This window comes from Vulpes lagopus, chromosome 3, assembly GCF_018345385.1.
Source record: "Vulpes lagopus strain Blue_001 chromosome 3, ASM1834538v1, whole genome shotgun sequence".
NCBI classification, from domain to species: domain Eukaryota; kingdom Metazoa; phylum Chordata; class Mammalia; order Carnivora; family Canidae; genus Vulpes; species Vulpes lagopus.
Window position 1 is genome coordinate 18,720,895 of NC_054826.1, and position 17,620 is coordinate 18,738,514.

Here is a 17,620-nt window from a genome sequence, read left to right on the forward strand (position 1 = left end):
CCCAGGAAGGGAATATGTGTATTTCAGAGAGAGGAGAATAAGGCATTAAAAGATAACAGACAATTAAAAAAAAAAGATAACAGACAATAGTTTACTCATAGTCCTATTTCACAGATTTCCATCTTGTCTTCATCTTTGTGACAATCCAGAATGTACTAATATTTGTTCACCTTAGACCGACAGATCTTATACCTTGACTCTAACACATCAACTCAAAGTTGGGATCGACTGTAAGAATAAATTGATGCTAACACATGAAATTCGCCATTCCAGTTTATTGAAATGAGTAAATTAATAGCTTTATTTGCATACAGAAAAGTGCACAATAAGTATGTACAAAACAGTTGTGTGGCTGATCATCATTTTCAAAATTTGTCTACTTCCAAAAATTTAACTACCTTGAAATAATTGCCTCCAGGTGAGCATATTCAGGTATTTGGACACATAAAACACTATTTTAAGTCTGTATTTATAATGACTGAGTAGGAAGCCAGATGGGAAAGTATGCCATACATGATCAGCTATTACCATTAAACATAAAACCACAGGACTTTAGCTTGGACTACTTGGGGCTAATCAATAAAGGTTCAGGAGGTCACCATCTTATTGAGATCCTGAGCAGTCATTCTCTTCTTCTACTGAAAGGTAACATTGTATGGTTGATTATCACCCACAGAACCTGAGTATTAGAGGTCAAGAGACAACATTTAAAAACCCAACATAAACATAACAAAATGAAACTCATTTTGGCAAGAACAAATCCTTCAGAACTGCTAACAATATGACTGGAAATGAACTGGGAGAGTTTCCAAGGTTATAAGGATAAAAATACTGCAGACATTAGATTTTCAATGATAACACCACATGCTCGTTCTACAGCTTCTCTCCTCTCACCCACCCACCCATTTATCCTCCTATTAACTGTGAGATTGTGGCTTCAAGCAAGTTTTCCAGTTATTGATAAAGGTCTAGCATGACCAAATAAGCACCTAATATGTTTGGCACAATCACATGGAACTTTCTGATGTGTTGCTCTTCAGAATATAGTCCTTCATTGATGAGGTCAATTTTTCTTTCATTTTCTTCAACATGAACTGCTCTTCTGGAACTTCAGCTCAAGAGGATGGCCTCCTATTCCATGGAGAGGATAAAGGTTGTGTCCATTTGCAATCTTAGTTATAGGGTTTAGCAATTACTGAGAAGGCAGAGACATTTCAGATCCATGAATCATTAGTTTTTGTTTTTGTTTTTTTTTTGCCCCATAAAACTCTGTTGCTTGTGAAAGGGAGGTTATGTTATATGAACCTGGGAACAGAACTGACTGAAAAAAGAATCAGAGGGAAGAAGAGAGGAGAGACAAGTAATGCTTTTCCCTCATCTGCACGATCTAGCAAGAGATTAGAAAAAAACAAACAAACATTTTTGCCCTTCAGAGAAAATAATATTCAAGAAGAGAAGTTATATTTTTAAAAAGGTTTGTAAGTGTGTCAAATTCCCAAGTGTCTAAGAGAAGTTGGACTTGCTTCCATTTTACTTTAAAAATTCTCTATAAATGTGGATATGAAGCAAGATTAAAAAACGTGCCTGCTTTTAACTTTTAGGTTTTATGCTGTAAAACGGAACCCCAGACAACTTTGAACAGTAAGGATTTTAAAATTTATTCAAAACAGTGTCATCTGAGGAGTTGTGGTGGCTGCGTCTCCTAACCAGAGGGTACACGGTAGAGTGTTCTAGAAGGTTCTAGGAACACAATAGGCAATGGTTCAAGTGGGGAAACTACTTCATTTACATTTAAGCTAGAGAATTTAGGTTCTTAATTTATTTAAAGCCATAGATTCAGTTTAGCTTTAATCTAAACAGAAAAGTGAAAGGCATTTTACAAGTGGAAGAGGCAACAAGAAATAAGGCAACAGATAATATGTCAAAGCTGGAACAAGAGCAGAGGTCAGGACGTGTCCGGCTATTAGCTTTGTCCTTGACCACTAAGGCCAACCTTTTTGTTCCTCTGGGTAGTCAGCATATCAAGTTCCTAGAGAAGTGCAAAGAAGAAACAAACCGTGGTTAGAACTTTTGGGTTAAATATCGATGGATTAAATATCAAGTCATCATTTTAAAACCTCAATAATAGTATCTCCTAGGGCTCATGTGAGAGGCTTTAGTAAGATAATAAATAAATACAGAACCTGTAATAAAGTGATTAACACCCATGTTCAATAATGTTAGCTATTTTCTCCCATGATAATGCTCCCCGACCCCCAATCCCAAACTGTAAGTTTAGCAAGTTCACCAAAATAATATTTCCTTCATGATCTAAGAAAGAAAGGGCCTCCAAGGAGACCTGTCATCAATTCAGTTTAGTGCAAAGAGTCCTCCTCGACTCTGGATGCAGTTTATTCCTTTCCATCTGTCCATATTTACCTCCCTTGGAGATGAGGTGAAAATGAGTCTCTGTTAAGATTTCTAGCCCTTCAGTATATTTTACTGCTCTCTCAGCATTAGAAACTGCAGGCGTCCTGAAACATGGAGCTCTTCCTCAGCATCTGAGGGGAATTCTTAGGGCTAGAGCAGGGCCCAAGAACTTGTCTTTTCAATAATCTCAGCCTGTTCTCTGAAGCAGACTTTACAGAAAAGCCCTTTAAGAAATATTGTAATTCTAGAAGTCAAGTGAGGGGCAACAATCCAAATTGCATATAAAGTCAATATATTGTTCATGTCAGATTTAAGATGTTTATCTACTTAAAATAATTAAATTCTAGATGGGTCAAGACAGAGTTTAGGAGTCCCACCTGGATGGGGCAAGACTGAAAAAAAAAAACAGGGTTTGGTTCCTTTCATCTTTTTTATTGTTCTCCCCTACCAGCTATGACCCTTCCTCCTCTAAAATGTGGACAAGTCTTCTTTCCTCAACTGACTTCAATTTTCTAAGATCAAATGAAGCTGCTTCCACTCACTGCTGATAAAGAAAAGGTCATGCCAAGCTCTCCCATGGTCTCAGTCTCAGGTAACAGTTACACCTAATAACTCACCTAGGATAAAGTATACTAGTGAGAGCCACCTGCAGACTCATCTGGTCATATGCTGCTTTTGAAGAAGCTATGGGCAACTGTCACCACTTTCGGATTCAATATCCTCAGACTAGTTTAGACTACCTTTGAGATCACTCAAAGAGAAATAAGTTGATTTGGGAGGCAGCATATGTTTAGCTGACTTGTTCTTCAAGAAGTCTTCAGATTTCAAACCTTCTTTAGAAATCAAATAACTACTAGGAAGCTTTGCAGTCACTTCAATATGAAGGTAAAAAAAAAAACCCTCAAACAATTAGAAAGCTATTATGTGTTATATGAGTCTTCTTGTCATAGAGAAGTGTTATTTTGAAATGTCAAAAACATAGGATATGATAGAAATCCATATCCCATGGGGATATTACTATTTTCGTAGCATGTATAATTCTATTCTTAAATGCTCAGCTTAGTCATTACTGAATTAGTTAAGCATAGATTCCCGTCTATTACTTCTAAGTTACAGAGATTTAACTTGGTATCAATTCTAAAATTAAAATTTCACCCTCACCCCCTGGGCCATGCTGCCTTATCAAACCTAAGCTTAGTAGGATCTTCTACTTACAGAAGTCAGGCAAAAGGATTTCCAAAAGGATCCCTATATACATCAGAAGATGTGGGTTGAGAAGCCATCTAGAAGATAAAACCATCCAGTCAATAAGTTTAAATACAGTTAAGAAGGAAAAAAAAAAACCCTATAATTAAGACTTCTCAAATTCCTTTAAAAATCACTTAAGTCACAGACAAATCAGATATTGTATGGGTCTATGATATTATATGATTTCTGTTTTCCTGCTTACAATTTGTGATGCATATTTATTATTTACATCAAAGTCAGGGTTCACATGAATGATGTTTGCCTTCCCCAAATGAAAGGTACCTGTTTTTATGAGCTAAAAGATCGTGGGTGGGAAATTGGGAACCTAAATCTTTGAAAGACTTTTTAAAAAAGATTTTATATATTTATTCATGAGAGACACAGAGAGAGAGAGAGAGGCAGAAACATAGGCAGAGGAAGAAGCAGGCTCCCTGTGGGGAACCTGATGCGGGACTTGATCCTAGAACCCGGGGATCATGACCTGAGCCAAAGGCAGACACTCAACCACTGGGCCATCCAGGTGCCTCTCCTTGAAAGATTTTTAAATATAGTATTATTTTGGCTCAGTTTTCTCCCAAAATGCTTTAGTGAGCCAGGCAAAGTGAGATACGAATGATATTTTCTCTATGAAACTAGTTTCTCAAGCTCAAGATGATAGCCCCTGCATAAAAAGTCTCTCCTCAGTTTGAGTTGATGTTTTCACTGTGATGGTTCTCAATGATAAACTTAAACATCCTTTAGTACCAAAAACTTATTATACAAACAAGATTAATTCACGACACAGTAGCTCTATGTGGCATGTACTCTGGAACAACAGCTTCTAGTAGTTGATACTTACAGAGGCTTGTGAGGAACTAAAGGAATCTTTAGAGAAAGGGTTCTCAAATGTGTTGTCAGCAGATTTGGTAACTGGCAGGGAACCTTGTCTGGGAGCTGGCTTTGGTGGTTCTAGAAGGCAAGAAACACCAAGAAGTCAGTAGACAAATTTTTCCCAAATATAGGCAAAAGTCCCCCAGTCAAGCTTATCTCAGAAATTCAGTTCCATACTTTTGGAATTTACATCATGGAACAAAAATCACCACCAAATACTAGGACTCCCAGTGATTGTTGCAGGCGAATTCATCAGAAGAGGAGGCTGTGCACATGGACCTGAAGTGAAAGAGATTCAGAATTCCCTCACTAAGGCCGGGGAGTGTGGCTGAGGCTCTGTTGCACAACCTTCCAGGCGCCACAACCCACTGAATTTCAATAGCTCTTGGCAGCCCTTTTAGGAATTGTCACAAGAGGGCAGCATTGGGCCAGCCCTTAGAAACAGCTCGCTCCATAAGGGAAATGGTCAAGTTGTCTCCATAACCACTGATTACCAAAGAAAGCAAGAGTAAGGCTATTGGCGGGTGGGAGAGGGTTCTTCTAAGGACTCTGTGGGCCCATACAAGAGTGGAAATACTCGTTGGTACAATAGACAGAGAAGTGAGTAGCTCACCATTGATCTTTTTCAACAGCTGATTAGCATCAAAGTCATCATGGTCTGCATTCTCCTGAGGAATGCCAACTTTGCTGTTGAAATAACTGGAGAAGGCACTTGAAGTCCCAGAGGAAGTCTGTTCTCCCTTCCTTGCAGGCACAGCAGGTGGCTGTCGCAGTTGGAAGTCCTTAAACATTTCTTTCACTTCTTTGACTTCTTTATCCCCAAGTGGGTCCAAGGCAGTGAAGGCATCACTGGAGATGTCCTTCGGAGGGCCAGTTCGGGGAGGTGGTTGAGGAGGAGCGACCAGAAGAGAGGAGAGCATAGAAGGGGACTGGGTAGACACAGCAGAAGCTGGAAAAATATTGCTCTGGAAAGGGTTCCCCAAAGGGCTTGTTGAGGACCAAGTATTGGGTGCCACAGATGCTGATGGGCCCCAAACAACAGGGGCTGGAGGGGAAGTTGAGGCTGCAAAGGATGAAGGCTGGTTCCAACCTGGAACAGCTGGACTTGTGGTAAAAACAACTGGCTGGCCGAATCCTGAAGGCTGACCACTCATCATGGCTCCTGAGACCACTGAGGTGGACTGATTGAAGACTAAAGACGTTGGGTTCCAGGGGCCTGCCTGAGGGGGGCCAACCGGGATACCACCTGAAGGAAGCAGGGGAAAGCATTTATCAGGACACAAGCTTGAGTTTCAGAAAGTATGACTCTCTGAGGGGCATTTATCAGGCATCCACATAGCAAACACCATCCTGAAGCCTCAAGGCTGACATGGAAGAAAAGGTCTCGAGAGACTAAATCATCCTAAAGATAAACTAGCTAATACAGAATAGCTGGTATTCACACGTTGGTTGCACTTTGAAGCCCTTTTTTTTTCCTACCAGAGATTTTTAAACTTTTCTCATTAGAAGGGTACTACACTCCATAAGGACCTAGTCATGGAAAAACAAGGGCTTATCAAACCGCTACATTTCAAACAGCTAGGACAGAGCCTGTCAATAGCATGAGCGTGTTTGTTGAGGGAATATATTTAATAAACAAGCCATGCTGATTGCGAAGTAGTTAATGAAGATAATCCATTGGGTACTCTGAGTCATTGATTTGATCTTTTCATTTGGCAGCTGGCTCCTGTCTGGAGTCTTATGGAAACCAGCTATCACGCATGTATATTAGGCCTCAACATGCTTGCATCCTGAAGAAACCATTTCAGTTTCCTTGCTTTTAAATGCTGCCAAGGTTGACACAGCTATATAAAAGGATGATAAAATTTGGTTGATGCCAAGATAGTTTCAGACTTTTATACATATAAATGGAGGAAAGGCTGGTTATCCTGGGAGAGCTGTTTCGAATAAAAGTGCTTCCTGCCATGTGTCACTCACTAAACCTTGCCAGAAGTCAGAACACGATACTTAAGAGAGGAAGGGAGGGAGAGAAGAGAACACAAAGCAAAAACAAAACAAAACAAAACAAAACAAAAACAACAACAACAAAAACCAACCAAAAACCCTAAAACCCAAAACCCTCCCCAAAGCCCCCCCCCCCCAAAAAAAAACCCAAAACCTTCTGAGGTAACTAATTGCCTGTGTCCAAGCATCTAATCTTTTTGCAGGATTGGCTCCATCTCCTGCATCTTTGCCATGTCGATTAAGGATTGAAGAAATCACTAAAAAATGCGGGTTTCTCCAACGTTTCCCACCTCTTTTTGAGAAGCTCATTCCTTACATCTTGTTCTAATATGTAGGACGTTTTCTCTTCTGTCTTTTCCCAAGTATATTAATGACCCAGTTAAACTGCCACCACAAACAAAAAAAACCCCTAAATTCAGCCTCATACCTATTCATGAATGATGCCCTGCTCTCAAAATCTGCTTGCTTTGAGCTTTAGAGTAAGAGCATTCTTTAGTTATGAAAGTTTTCTAACTGAACTAGGAAAAGGCCTCCAAACTTCTAACTTGGGTTAGGAATGTTTTTGTTTCCAGAGTGAGAAATATTTTGAAAGTGATGTTCCGGGGCTGATGTAGCAAGATACTCTATCTTAAATTTTCTTAGTATTGGAAATTGATGTTATTTGACTCCACTGTGTGAGCATGAATGCTAGCCATCTGGCCATGATGCATGGTGTGCTCACAAACAGTGGTAGGCTTCAGAAAAGGTCATCTTACTAAATTAACATGATTATTTTTGAGGTTAGGGAGCTGGGTACCAGAAATGAATTATTAAAGTTGGGAAGCTCACAGTCTGTGACAACTAAAACTCAGGGATACCAGCTGCAAATCCAGTGCCCTGGTCTCCTGTTCTGCCTCCTTGGCATCAATATATAGGACTATTTTTTTAACGGAAATTAATTCAAATAGTAATTTCATAGGTACAGAAATTAGACTTCATTTATACTAAAGGGTATGCACATTGTTTTCACAACTAATCAAGGGAGAAGTCCTCTCACATTCTACAACAGTGGGTTCTAAAAGCGGCCTGGGTTTGAGTGAAGCTATTGCTAGGAGGTTACAACAAAATTATTTAAATTTTGTTAACCGAAGCCAAAGTCACTCAATAATTTACACCAAACTAGATGTACAGATTAGGTAGAATTTTATCATTTTTCACGCTGGGTGACTTGCTTTCCCTTAGGAAGATGTATGGCTTTAGTCATAGATGGTACTGGTGGGAGTGGTGGTGGTTAAAGAGAAAAATGTGATATCTGCTGGGAATTCAAGGCTTTCTCAGCATATGCTTATGCCAGCCTTCATTCCCATCTGATGGATTCCATGCATTGTGTTTCCAAGATATTTAAGGCCCTGCTGGAGAAAGTGGAGGCAAGAGGTAAGGAAAGGGAAAGGGTGGGTATGAGATGTTAATTTTATTACCTCCCGATGCTAGATTAAAACACAGGGTAGCTATCAAAGCTGAGGCCTCAGCTTTCTACAATGCTGTCTCCCCACCCCCAGTTCTCCAGAAGAGACAGTCCCCCCAGCTGGGTCTAACGGAAGCGAGACCTACAACCTTCCATGGTTTGGCGGAGAATCCCTGCTAGTGGACAGGGGCTATACTGTAGAGCTCAGTTTGAGTCCCATGTCCAAACTTGGAAGAATCATCAGTATTCTGCAGTTGTATACTCCAAGGCCTCAACAGGGGCACCTAGCCAAAAAGCTTCACTTCGTCTGAATAAATTAACAGTTATAGGGTCCAGCTGTATTTTTGAGCTGACTTGTTAAATATTGGCTGTAAAAATTCTTCGGGGCATTGATATTAGACTGTCAAGCTCTGTGATGTGATCTAGTCGCAGGCAGTGCATACAAACTCTCAAGCCTTCTGCAAGGAAAAGTACCAACCAGCTCCACTAGCAGGGGCAGGAAAATGGGGAAGCCTCACAAGAGACGTGAAGCGTTTCGGGACGCTCTTGATGGTATAAATGCAAGCAGAGACCTAGAACAAGTTGGATTCCCACGCCCGCATTGATTTTGGCCACTCAACAGTTGGGTAACAACCTCCTCCTGCCGCCATGCTCCAGATTAGATTAAACCGATTTAATATGACAAAGTGAAACTATTTTCCTTTGCCGGAAAGCAGCAAGGGAAACAAAAAAATAGGGTCCTGATGATTGACTCCGCAGGAGACAGAGAAAACCAAGAGCTCTGGTCAAATTTTACAAAGTGAGGGAGAGAGTCCCTCTTCATCCATAGCTCCCCCCCCACCCCCCCGCCCAAGACAGAGCGTGTCTGGAGCTTGTAGAAGTGCCAAGAAGCAAAACAACAAAGAGAATCCTCAGCAGGACAGCAAGGACTATTGTCGGGATTTCTGAAGATTGTACCACGGAGGCAGAAAAGGACTGGAGGCTGTGGGCAAACACCAGCGGGGCCAGTCCTCAGCCAAGTGGCCTTCCCCAGTGTCCTGCTACAGAGTGGCTCAGTGGCTCATGTGAGCTAAACGCACTGATGAATGAGCACCGGCACATCCTAGGCATCTGGTCGAATCCCATCTCTTCCCGTATCTCCCTGTTCTTTTTGACTTCAGGTTTCTAGCATTTGTCTTTTAACTCTAATAAAACACTCAGCCAAAATATTGGCAAGGAGCAGCTAAGGCTTAAGTATTCAGAGACTGATCGGGATATACGCCTTTCTCAAACCCCTTGTATGCCTAGCAACAGAGCTGGGCTGAGAGCCCAAGACTTTGATCATATGACTTACGCTTGCTTGGGACTTAACTTATATCCCTTTCTGGGATAGGACAGGATATCCTGTCCAAGAAGCATATCAGTTTAATAGAGGATAGATCTTCGATCTAGTAATGGCAAGTTACACAGCAGACGTGCATGTCACCAGTTTTTTCCAATACAGATGATAGATGAGGCTCTCAGCTCTGCCTCAGTTCTCCAAGGAAGCTGGTCTGAGCTTCAGAATCCCTTACAGTTGTCTTCTGTAAGCCATTGCCAGTTGGCTCAGGTAAGCGCAATATCAAAAACGGTTTTCTTCCCACATGCCAACTACAGGAGCCAAATTTCAGTTGTGAGTCAAAAGTAACCAAATGAGGGTGAGGTCTACGAAAGTCAAAGTGGAAGAAAGCCTCCTTGGGATGCTCAGGTCTTGATGTCCCTGGAACCCATATGGATATGAAGTACCTTCCTCCTGTGCTTTGTAATCTTATGAGTGAAAGCAACAGAGGCAAATCTAACTCAATCTCTAAGCACCTACCTAGACCCCCAAGGGGCCCCACTGGGGTGGAAGCACTTGTTTTGAAGAGATCCAGAGGGTTGGTCTGTAGGGTTGCAGATTGTCCTGTAGGTGATGTCTGGCCTGGAGGTTCTGAGACGGGAGGGGTAAAGATGTCTGATGCAAGCAAGTCTTTTGCTGGAGACTGACAGGGCAGAGAGGGAGACCCAAGAGTTACTCAGTAATAGTGAAAGTTTCATTCTGTCTCCTATCCTGTACCTCAAATTTAGGAACCACAAAAAGAAAAACCTTTTCCTCTTACTGGTAAACTACTACAAAAAGCCAAAGCTCCCCTCTCCTTTCCTCCACCCCCAGAAAGACAGATCCCTGCAATGCACAGATACTGGTTCTTGGTAACTGATGTAAAGAGGACTCTCAAGGTGAAATCTATTTTACTCATTTACGCATTTGTATCCATCTGGTCTCCTTGTCAGATAAAAGCTTGAAGCTGGGAAAGTAAGGACAACTTTAAATAAATAGGTAACCTACATATTTTTTACTCTTCTACTGGTTTTAAATGAGTCTGCCTACAGATAATACTATTGTCTAATTATTAGGCCAGCCTGCATGAGTTTTTAAAAAATATATTCCCAGAAACCACATTTTAAATTGCTTTTGAATGAACTGGTAATAGTAAATATATAAATGTCTTTTAAAGCAATGGATTATTCAGTCAACGGTGAATAGAGGAGGCAAACTCAAGAATTTCCCTCCACCGCCTTGGCCCTTAACGCAATATGAGGGGTGTGTGGGGCGTGCGTTAGTGTGGGGAAGGTCCACGAGGCATCACAAAGAACCCCTGCCCTCCCCTTCCAGAATATGACGATCGAACTTACCAGAGTTACAGAAGCATAGCAGCATTAAAAATGGAAAAACTTGTGTTTAGTTAATAATAAGTGACAAGACATGCAAACGGAAAGCAGGGTGTGAAAACACTGCTGAGTGAGAAGCTTAGGAAGGGTGGCAGTCAGAGGAAGGTATTCCTGGAGGAAGATGTGCCTTATCCCACCTTCTATGTCACAGCCACACAGGAAACTACAATAGCAGCAGGAAAAAGAGCTTGCATCACACCACCCTTTGGTACCGAACATGCATTCTGCCAATGGATATGTGGAGAAGACAATTCACCTTAGCAGTCCTTCTGCCTCTTCCCGGTTTGGAACTTTGTGGTGGTGGGATAATTGCTATGGAGTCATGTGGTGAGGACTGGACAGAGCTTTCCAAGTCCTGCTTTACGCCATTCAGTACGGACAGTCCTTTGGGAGGGCTTCCCACAAAAGGGTTCGGGGAGGATTTGATATGGAAGCCGTTCTGTTCTCTTTCAGATACCCCATTTTGAGTTCTCACTGTTGGCTGTGTTTGCGTACTTGCAAAGGGCCATGGGCCTGCCTGAGCTTCCTGTTTGCCAGTCCGGTGAGAGATTTGGTCAAACTGCTGACCAAAGTAATCAACATCCCCATTCAGGGGCCCGTTACTCAGTGGAGTAGACAAGCTACTCAAATTCTCTTTCTTCTGATCTGAAGATTTGAGAGAATCAAACGAAGAGGGTGTCGATTGGTCTGGCTGTGCAAAAGGATCGTCACGGAAAGGATCAGGATTAGGGGTGGGAAAGAAGTTGAGATTGGCAGAAAAGGCATTTTCAGGCAAGAAAGATGCCTGAGGCTTTGGTCGAGGAAGAGAGCAGGAGGTAATGCCATTTGTTAAGAATGGATTTTCTCTTAAAGAATTCTGATTGGTGTCGATTTCAGAGTTTAGATCCACTAACAGGATATCTTTGCTTTCCTATCACATTTGGGAAGAAAAAAAAAAAAAGAAAAAGAAAGGGTTAGTCCATGTTGTGACTTCAAATGAGAAAGCTACATAAGATGATCAGGATTATCAAAATTCCCATTAATGTTTGGTCCTGACAGACCGGTTGACCGGTTGACCGTTACCTCCTCCCATCACCTCCCTGAGTATATTTCTTTACTAGCAGCTGAATAGGTGACCCCTGACCCTCCCCGGCCCATTGCCCTTTTATTTAGGTCTCAACTTTGTTGGCCCTTCATTAAGTGAAACTGTACTGTTTGCTTTTGTCATGTGTCTGCTCACCCTGGCCGACTGGCGGCATTCACAATCGTCGCTGTTCCCATTGCTGCTTTTGCAAGTCTTAAAGGGGATCAATGGCATGTCACTCTAAGCAATTATCTAAGCATACTGAGCTTAAAAGTAAGAAAAGACCTCAGAAGCCTAACCCAGCCTCCCACCTGATGCACACTGTAGCCTCAGAATCGATGTAACAGCATCTTTTTAAATGACTGAATTCATTGGCTAATATTTTATAGTTCTGGTTGTAACAAAGTTTAAGGTCAAACATATTTCCCTATAATTTCTCTTTCCACCAAGGGACAAAAACAGATTTTTCCCATCACATCACACAGCCGGTCAGGTATGCCCCTTTAAATAGTTAATGATATTTTTCAAGGTGCTAGTCAAGTTGGATCTCTCATTCCCATCATCCTAGTCTCTTTGGGACACAACCTTTTGTCTGTGTCCTTCGAGAAAGAAGAAAGCGATACTCAAAACACTGATAAATTCTAACATATCACATTAACCTCTTGTATTTGTGCATGTTTTCATAATGCACCTTACAGTTGCCTGTGTTGTGACAGTAATCTCATCCGTTGGGTGGATAAATTCAGCTAATCTTCAATTTAGATTTAATATTTATGTACAATGTAATCTTTAATTCATATATAAGGTGGAGTGGTGGGTTTAGAGTCAATTTAAAAAACATACCAAATACTTAACTCTACAAAGTCTATTCCCTCTCGATCTTAATTACTTCCATTCTCAATTGTTAGATAAGATATCCCTCTCAACATAAAAACAGAAAATTTGAAAAATATGACATGTCTTTATTCAGATCAGTGACATAAATAATTTGGGCCTACGCTGGGGCAGGGCTGTCAAACTGACACACCTTCCTTCTGACTGAATTTAATCCATTAACTACTCACCTATGCTAGCCACAGAAGAATATACACAAATTAAAAATGCCTAGCTGAGATGGAAGTTAAGGTCTAGCATTACTCCGAGAGGCTTACTAAATATTTTTTGAGCATTGGGACAAAAACAACCTCAAGGGAATATGAAATTTTCAAACTAGTGAGTAGAAAGGAGCCAGAATAGGTCTCCTTGGCTTTACAAGAACAAAGTATTTGAAAGTTTAGGTCCTAAATCAGGCCTAATTGGTATTCTATCTTTAGCTTCCTTTACTGTTAAGTATAAAAGCAATTTTTAAAAGCCAGTTTTTCTCTTTATAACCAGAAGAATTTGTCAGAAGAAAGAGCTTGTAATTTAAAAAAAAAATTTTTTTTTGAATCAAAGAAATGGATTGGAAGATCTCTTAATGTAGGGATCTTTAACAATCAAAAGATAGGACAAAATGTATTACAAAAGCTTGTGATTTTAATATTTATTCATTTATGATGAGCCACCTCTGGGTTAGAACAGTTGGGTGTTCACAGCTGGTAGAGTTCTCCTTTTCAAATACTTCAGAAGAAGTTCTTAGGACACCAAACAGGAGCCACAATGTTAGACTTCTGAATAGTCACCCTATAAGTAAAATGTATAAGGCTCTCCTCAGGTTGGGTTTGTTGTTAATCCAGGATTAAGAGTCTAGTTCACAGACTACAATGGAACAATGTAGGACTCCTCATCCACCCCCTAGGTTAGAACTTCATTAAATCTTTGTTGGATTGTCAACATTCCATCCACTTGGCCATCACCTGAGCACCTGAGAGACAAGCACTGATAACATGAACATGAAATGTGACCCCTGCTCTTAAGAAGCTCCAGTAAGAGGAGGAAGTAGGCAACCAGAGAGGTATCTGCATGAAGGTGAGGTCTTACATACTGAGCTCCACAACCTAGCTTTCTCCAGGTAGCTGATCTCTCCCAACTACTCCAGCGCTCAATCCTGGACTTTCCTGCTCAAAGCTTCCAGTGGCTTCCTGCTATCCCCTATCCTAAAATAAGCCTCATTAGCCAGCCTTTCAAAATCACTTAAAATAGTTGATCTTTAGCCGAACTACTCTCTACTTTCCTACACACTTCAAAGACCCAAGTCAAGTTCAAATTCCTTACAAAGCCTTTTCCCATTCACCTTTCTACTTCAGCATCACCTGTGCTCACCCATGGCATCTTATGTACACATGATACTGTGCTTTGTGCTCTGATCCCATCCCTGTATCAGACTTAACAGCCTTCGGGGTGGGGGGCAGGGGCGAGGAGGGTCATACCTTATGTTCTTCTCATAATAACTGTGCTTTCAAATGGTCATTTTTAAAGTTTGAGAAATGTCTTTTGTTTTTTTTTTTTTCTTCTTTTTCTTTTGAGTGGCAGTATGGAAGGATACTATTCAATTATTTTCCAATAAAAATTATGTTCTAAGGGATGCCACTTAGTTTGCAACATGAGTTTTATTTGAAACGCATAAAATGCATAAAACTATTCTGTTTAAATGCTGGGGGAGGGGCAGATGGGTCAGGGAACCACTAATAAAGTCCAGGTAATTTAGGTTTCTTCCTCTCTTCATCTCTTCCAGAGCAACCACTTTAAGGTTATGAATATTTTTAAACATTCTAGTTTTATCAAGTAGAAATAAGTCCATTTTGTGGCCTATGACTATGGAGTCAATATGTACAAACGTGGGCAAAATCCAACCAGCACACAATGAGTGCCATTAACACGCTCTCACTTTTCAGATACCATCTACTTTGATGATATTTATTTATTTATTTATTTATTTTTAAAGATTTAATTTATTTATTCATGAGAGACACAGAGAGAGAGAGAGAGGCAGAGACACAGGCAGAGGGAGAAGCAGGCTCCATGCAGGGAGCCTGACGTGGGACTCGATCCTGGGTCTCCAGGATTAGGCCCTGGGCTGAAGGCGGCGCTGAGCTGCTGAGCCACCTGGGCCACCTGGGCTGCCCAATGATGGTATTTATTACTTTAATTTATTATTAGTTTAAAACTTTTTGTAATTTCTATAAACCAAAAATTCTTAGAATGCATTAGGTCTAATATAACTAAGATTAAGGAATACTCATGTTGTTTTTCATTTCCTTTTTCAGAACTTACTACAAGTCTACAGAAGCAGATGGAATAGTTAGTGCTTTCCTGCCTATCCTACTGGAATTCTACTTTGAGTGTTTTGATCTCTTTTAAGATACATGTTTGAATGTCAGTTATACTTGGAAAGTAGATCATTTAGATATCAATTCATTTTGGGAAGGGTGCTACCATGGAGGAGGGGGCAAAGCTGTCTAGGAATCAAAAGGACTTCAGGGCTAGCATGGACATTTCAGGATCATCTAATCTTGTATTTTAAAAGTTTATCCTTAGGATGGTAACAAATGTTATGAAGAATAAAAGGTTCCACATACAAGTGAGTTAGGACTCACCACTGAAAAGAACACTGAACAGGCTTCTTCTCTACTGCAGGCTTTTTTAGAGCCTCTGAAATGCTGTTTTGCATCATGAATCTCATAGAGTTGGGGACAGAGAAGAGAGTATGCAGCCTCTGCTCCTTCCCACCTCATCAGGCCTGAGCATGTTATGTGAAAGTTCATGGGCTGCCATTCTCTGCAATATTCTGGCAAGTGAGACTTACCCAGTCCTTTATCCTGCTGCTGCTTTAATTCCTATGACCTTCTTGGCCAAGTAGACTTTCTTGATAATTCCCTGATATAAGAGACTCCTAGACAGACATTCTTCTCATAATTCTAGACTGATGCTCTTTTTGTCTGGTTATTGCCTTCTCATCTTTTATGTTCAAGTCCAGAAACTCATTTAGTTCGAGGCACTATATGAACTTCTAAACTAGACAAATATCATGTAATTAACATCAATTAATGGTTTTTGTGATTAGTTTTAAGCAAGCTCTGCCTGCTTGACAGTAAACTCCATGATGTCATTGACATTGTACAGCTCACTTCTTTCTGTGCCCTGTGAATGTCAGGTACTCAAGAAACTGCTAAAAAAAATAATAGTTATAAGAAGTCATTTAAAATTACATGGGTAGTTTAACTTGAGGCCTGTTTTGGAAGGTCTGAGACTTGTGCTTAAGCTCTGAATCAGGATCTCTTTCTTGGCTGAGTGAGTTTTTTTCTGAATCACCATTTCCTTATCCATAAAGGAAAATACTGCTCCATTCTCAGAGGGTTGTTACAGATCAATATTTAGAAGACTTGATACACTATAGTGTCCTTCAAAGAATGAACAACTTTTTAAAACAAGGACAGCCCTTGGTTAAACATAACTGAGCATTTTATTTAAGTCTTACTTCATACCAAGCTTAGGCTGTTAAGTCACACTAGAAAGAATAGAAAAATATTGAAGAGGCCAGGTGGTTTTACAATTAATCATCTAGCAAACACTTCCTTCAAGTGGAACTTATGCCAAGGATTATTATTCAGCTTTTTTTCTGAGTCTAAGTAAGACCAAGAAGGATTTCATTGCCTGTCCTACTGCTCAGATCTAACCTCCAAGCAAAATTAATATATCTGAATTAGTGCAGATAGGTTCCCATGGTAACTTAAGATGCAATTTTGTTCTAGTAGCCAGTAAAATTTTATGTGGAAAAATCAGCAGTTACCTTCCAAGTTTCAACAAGATGCTCAAGATTTCTGGTTAATTGCCAATTTGAATTATAGATGTCATTTTCATTACATTGCAAATTTAAAAACAGGCACTTACTGTTGGACTATTTAGGTCAGGAGGTGTAGACATGTCCCCAAACAAATCCATCTGGTCAACACCCTTAAAAAAGTATTTGGATTAGATTCAGATGTGTCTACAAAAAGTTTTACTTTGTATATTGTTGTAATTGTTTCCTAAACTAAAGTTTAGGAAAATCTGTTGTCATAATTTGATTTTCGTTTAACTAACATAGATTTGATATTAGGCTATTTATGTCTGGAAGTGTAGGCATGTCCCCAAACAAATCCATCTAGTCCACACTCTTAAAAAAATTTGTGGATTAGATTCAGATGTGTTTACTAAAAAGATTACTTTTAATCTTTGTTATATTAATGTTTAGGGAAATTGTTCTCATAACTGGACTTCCATACAGATTCAATGCAGATTTGGTATTAGCAACATCTATAGGAAGTAAACCCATGTTCAGTTAAATAACAATTATAAGAATCATAAAAAAATCACATACATACCAATTTCAGTTTGTTAGCTTGGTCATCAAGGGTCAGTAGGGTCTCACTCCCATTCTGAAAAGATGGCAAATATTTAACGGTTTAATTGGTGAGTTTTCTTATAGAATTTAATTTCCTAGTGTATCAGCTTGCTAAGAAGTTATGATTCTGGCACTGATAATTCAAATACACATCTTCTATGGCCAGAGGGATCATGGACACATAGTCATAAGCTAGGACGGGAGCATGCCTGGACAGGTAGCAAACAAGGACTTATATACAACACATGTGCAATTCACAAGAAGTAAAGATGAAGTTTTACCTCTACTGCTTTGTTGGCTTCTTCCATCTAAAAAGAAAGACACAAATTCAATGATCTTAGTAACTACACTTAAAGGGATATATATATATATATATATATATATATATATATATATATAGGCTCTTGGGCATGAGGCAAGAGAAGATCTTGCATATTATTATATATTATATATATATATATATATATTATTTCTAGCCCTACATTCCTCTGCCCTTTTCATATCAATACTAGATTTGAATTTTTAAATACAGTTTCTGAAAACTTAAACTTGG

The 17,620-nt window shown here is 39.9% G+C and overlaps 1 protein-coding gene across 6 annotated transcripts in view; it reads right to left on the reverse strand.

Annotated features, from left to right (window-relative positions):
• Nucleotides 1-260: 260 nt before the first annotated feature.
• Nucleotides 261-17,620, reverse strand: part of DAB2 (DAB adaptor protein 2) — a 60,163-nt gene continuing 42,803 nt past the window's right edge. For 5 of the 6 annotated variants that reach the window (XM_041749869.1, XM_041749865.1, XM_041749870.1 and 2 more), the window contains 9 exons: nt 17,349-17,375; nt 17,048-17,101; nt 16,575-16,637; nt 10,959-11,612; nt 9,813-9,975; nt 5,141-5,773; nt 4,496-4,605; nt 3,625-3,692; nt 261-2,029 (listed from right to left, as the gene is read on the reverse strand). In XM_041749869.1, coding sequence (XP_041605803.1) covers nt 3,630-3,692; nt 4,496-4,605; nt 5,141-5,773; nt 9,813-9,975; nt 10,959-11,612; nt 16,575-16,637; nt 17,048-17,101; nt 17,349-17,375 — 1,767 coding nt within the window. In that variant the 3' untranslated portion in view covers nt 261-2,029; nt 3,625-3,629. The remainder of the gene's footprint in view (nt 2,030-3,624; nt 3,693-4,495; nt 4,606-5,140; nt 5,774-9,812; nt 9,976-10,958; nt 11,613-16,574; nt 16,638-17,047; nt 17,102-17,348; nt 17,376-17,620) is intronic. The other variant, XM_041749866.1, reaches the window with a different exon arrangement.